This window comes from Aplysia californica, unplaced genomic scaffold (genome assembly GCF_000002075.1).
Source record: "Aplysia californica isolate F4 #8 unplaced genomic scaffold, AplCal3.0 scaffold00537, whole genome shotgun sequence".
Taxonomy (NCBI): Eukaryota; Metazoa; Mollusca; class Gastropoda; order Aplysiida; family Aplysiidae; genus Aplysia; species Aplysia californica.
The window spans coordinates 189,733-193,448 of NW_004797807.1; the positions used below are offsets into that span (position 1 = coordinate 189,733).

Sequence of the window (3,716 nt, forward strand, 5' to 3'; positions counted from 1 at the left end):
ACCTCACCCCACCCCCACTCCTCCACCCCAGACACAAAATTCTCAACTGTCCAAAGCTGTGGCCAATGTACGCACACACACGCACGCACACGCGTGAGTGGCACACAACCACACCCTCCCTCCTGCCCCAATCACCACACCTTACCTCAACCCCCACCCCTCTACAACCCCCACCCCTCCACCCCAGACACATAATTCTCACCTGTCCCGCGCTATGGCTTGAGAGCTCCGCGGAGCACGCTGCCCTCGGGTAGACCGGGAAGGCAGAGGCGAAGGGCTGATACATGACGTCAACGCAGCTCATCCTCGGCGCGGGGACAACACTAGATCTACGTCACGCTGGCCACTCTCACACGCACGCGCGCGCGCGCATACGCATACGTGCATACATACGTATGTCAACACACAAACGCGCACACGCACGCACAGACGGACACACTGGTGTGCACACACCCCGACGTCGTATGTTATGTCCTTCCTTTGGAATGAAAAGAAGTGCACTCACAGATTGTCTTTGATTTTTGAGTTCTGTTGTCGGCACTGTCAGGTGGATCGCTCGATTCGTGGCAAGCCAATCATCGAAGTGAAAAACCGGTTGACTGTCAGGGATTATTATTATTATTATTGTTGTTGTTACTGCTGTTTTTTGTTATTATTGTTATAACTTTTATTTTTATGATTATTGTCGTTTTATTTGTTGTTGTTTCAATCTGGCGGCCCGAGTTCTAGAGATTCAATATCATGGATGTCGGAAGACCTACTTGCAGACGTCACAATATTATGTCAGCGGCGCGAAAACTGTGAGACGTGCCTGGCATCAGCACACAGTAAACCCTCGGCGGTCAGACTTTTTCCTAGGAAGGAGAAAATGGTCCCGAAATGAATGCTGGACTGGCCTTCTGTCGTAGCTGCTGCCGGTGCATGAGTTCATCCAACTTCTAAGCTCACAATCTTGTAGATCACTCGTCTTGTTGTTTCCCCACAGGTCCGAATTTTTTTTCTTCCTCAGACGCCCATACACACACACGTGTGCACGCGAGCGCACATACACACACACACACGCACACACGCACACACGCACATACACAGCCACGCACACAGACAGGCGCGGGTTCTGAAGATCTCCGAAGACCTTCGGAAAGGTTTCCAACGGTTGAAGGTAGCGTCGTGTGCAGGCACTTGGGCTAGGAATCCTGGCAATTGGATCTATGCCGCTAAACCCGCATCTACCACATGCTCTGAAATGTTTCACCAAGTAGAGAACTGAAGAACTTCCGAGGAACTCCTTGCTCCTTACTTCGCACGCGCTTTCGCTCCTCTCTTCCAGGGCCACAGTCAGAGAAACTTAGAAAGTAGCAGAGATTTCTTCCTCCCGTCTCCTCGCTTCTTACTCGTTCGTTTCAGAGACAGGAGCAATGATTGACGTTGTGGGGGGCGGGGCTTAGAGTGACGAAGGGGGAGAGAAAACCAATGACGATTGGTTGAGGTGAGTAAACAATTTGTCCGAGGATGCGCTGCTTCCTGTCGCTCTTCAGACTGGACTTTGTGTGAGGAGATGAAGAGGGAGGCCTCCTCAGTCGGTCGATGTTTCCTTCCGGGCTTTTGGTGGGCTCGTCTTGTTGGTTCTTCGTGCTTCGGGCCGTCCGCGGCCACTTTCTGGGTTTGTTGAAAGTTTTCTGTTGACGTTTAACGCCCTTCTAGCCACACAATAAGTCGGTCGATTCACCCGGCACTTAGTCGGAATTTTTCGCGACTGTCGAAAGAACAGATTCAGTGGGTGTAGGTTTGGTAACTGGTGCTCTTTGAATACTTGGCAATTTTTGAATGAACATAAGCACGTCATGTAGGTTTGGTTAATGGCATGGTATCGTTGTAACACCCACATTGTGAGATTGTTCAAAAAACAATATTATGTCATGGCGCGGGAGGAGGCAGGCGTTTGTCAATTTTTGGGCATATAATGGAATTATTTGTATCATCTTAAAAGCCAGTTCATTTGTTTTTATTTCGATGAAAGACATACGAATCTGTCTTGATTAGAAGTCGAGATATTTGCGATTGAAAGAGAGGAGGTAAGGGTTCGCGGGTTTCAGAGGTAAAAGTCAGGAAGAAAATTATCGTCAAAGTTTGGTGATTTTCCAAGCTTTAGAGTCCTTGGAGACTGATAATTTACAATTAATTTTTTTTGCCTTCAATCAACGTTTTTCAGTAAAATTCACACATTATTATGTTTTTTAATGTTCAGCCAAAAAAAACCCAACAACAAACAAACAACAAAACAAAACAAAAACAAACAAACAAAATCCAACAACCCAAAAATAACAACAACAAACACACATACAAACGCACACTAAATTTCGATTTTAAAAAACTACCCGTACTAAATGGGCGGAAACATATCAGTTTCTTCGATTTCATTATTAAAGAGCGCCTTATTTTGTTTCCCCACGATACCTCAGATCACATTCAAGTTGTGGGAAATTATTTATTTATTTATTTATTATAGTAGAGGGTTTTACGGCGCTCGCAACTGCATAAGGTCATATGAGTGCCAGAAGATTAGAGGTGTTACAAGAGAGTAACAAACGTAAAAAAGAAGAAGGGGAGATAAGGACGACAGATGTTCGATATGAAAGAAGAAGCAAATCACACCAGAGCACCCGCCAACCACCCACGTTGTGGGAAAGTCATATTTCGAGCCGACTCCTATAAGACTGTTCCAAACGGACGGAAAGTCGTGAAAACTTCCCAAATAACCTGAAGTCTAGACCACAAAGTCGCAGGGGGCTCGAACCAGAGTCAACGATGTATGTGGTAGTATTTTTTGGGTTTTTCTATTATTTTTTGGGGTGTGTTTTTGGTAAGTGTTTTACGGCGCTCACAACTGCGTAAGGTCATATGAGCGCGCAAGACACATTAAACATGTTCAGTTGGTAGGAAATTTTGAATTTTGCCCGGGTGGCCGCCGAAGCCTACTTTTATCGATTTTAAATCACTAAAGGATCTTTAACGTGTGCATCGCCCTAGATTTTTCGCCCTTGTCCGAGAAGGTGTGTTGATCTTTCCTATCATAAGATCAGGGGTGTGGCTGAAGGACAGCAGTAAGAAGGAGCCAAGGAGTAGCAGTAGAAAAGCTGCAGAAAGAGTCAAGAGCCCGGAGGAGGGGAGGGGGCAAAGAAGGTGAGGGGGTGGGGCAGAAAGTAGAAAGTGGAGACGAAAGAAAACGAAAGAACATTGCTAGAGAGCAGGAAAGCAGGTGAGAGGAGACACTTTTAGAGAAGAAAATGTTTACCGTCACTATCCGGATTCGAACTCGGGACCTTTGAATGATAGGCGAACACCTTAACTTCTAGGTCACGTGGTGTGGCGATTAGTCACTTAGCTGTCGCACACAGGAGATCAGATACGAGTTCGATTCCCGAGTGGGGAGAATGTTTTTCGAGTATCTCGATCTTCTTGTAGGGACGTTGTGTCGGTCTGAGTCCGTGTTGGCCCTGATAGACAGCGTTGATGAAGGCCACTTCCTGAATTATCTACATTGTATTGCGTCGGTGGGGACGTAAAAACACCTAGTTAAAAACCAAACCAAGCAAACACACACAAACATACACACACGTACGTACACAGAGACAGACAGACAGACAGACAGACAGGGAGAGAGAGAGACAGAGACACAGAGAGAGAGAGAGAGAGACAGAGAGAGAGAGAGAGAGAGA

General features: G+C 46.4%; 1 protein-coding gene across 1 annotated transcript in view; it reads right to left on the reverse strand.

Moving 5' to 3' along the window:
- Positions 1 to 2,088, reverse strand: part of LOC101861068 (putative protein TPRXL) — an 11,221-nt gene extending 9,133 nt beyond the window's left edge. Inside the window, exon 1 of the mRNA XM_013087047.2 lies at positions 203 to 2,088. Coding sequence (XP_012942501.1) covers positions 203 to 304 — 102 coding nt within the window. The 5' untranslated portion in view covers positions 305 to 2,088. The remainder of the gene's footprint in view (positions 1 to 202) is intronic.
- Between the last annotated feature and the right edge of the window lie 1,628 nt (positions 2,089 to 3,716).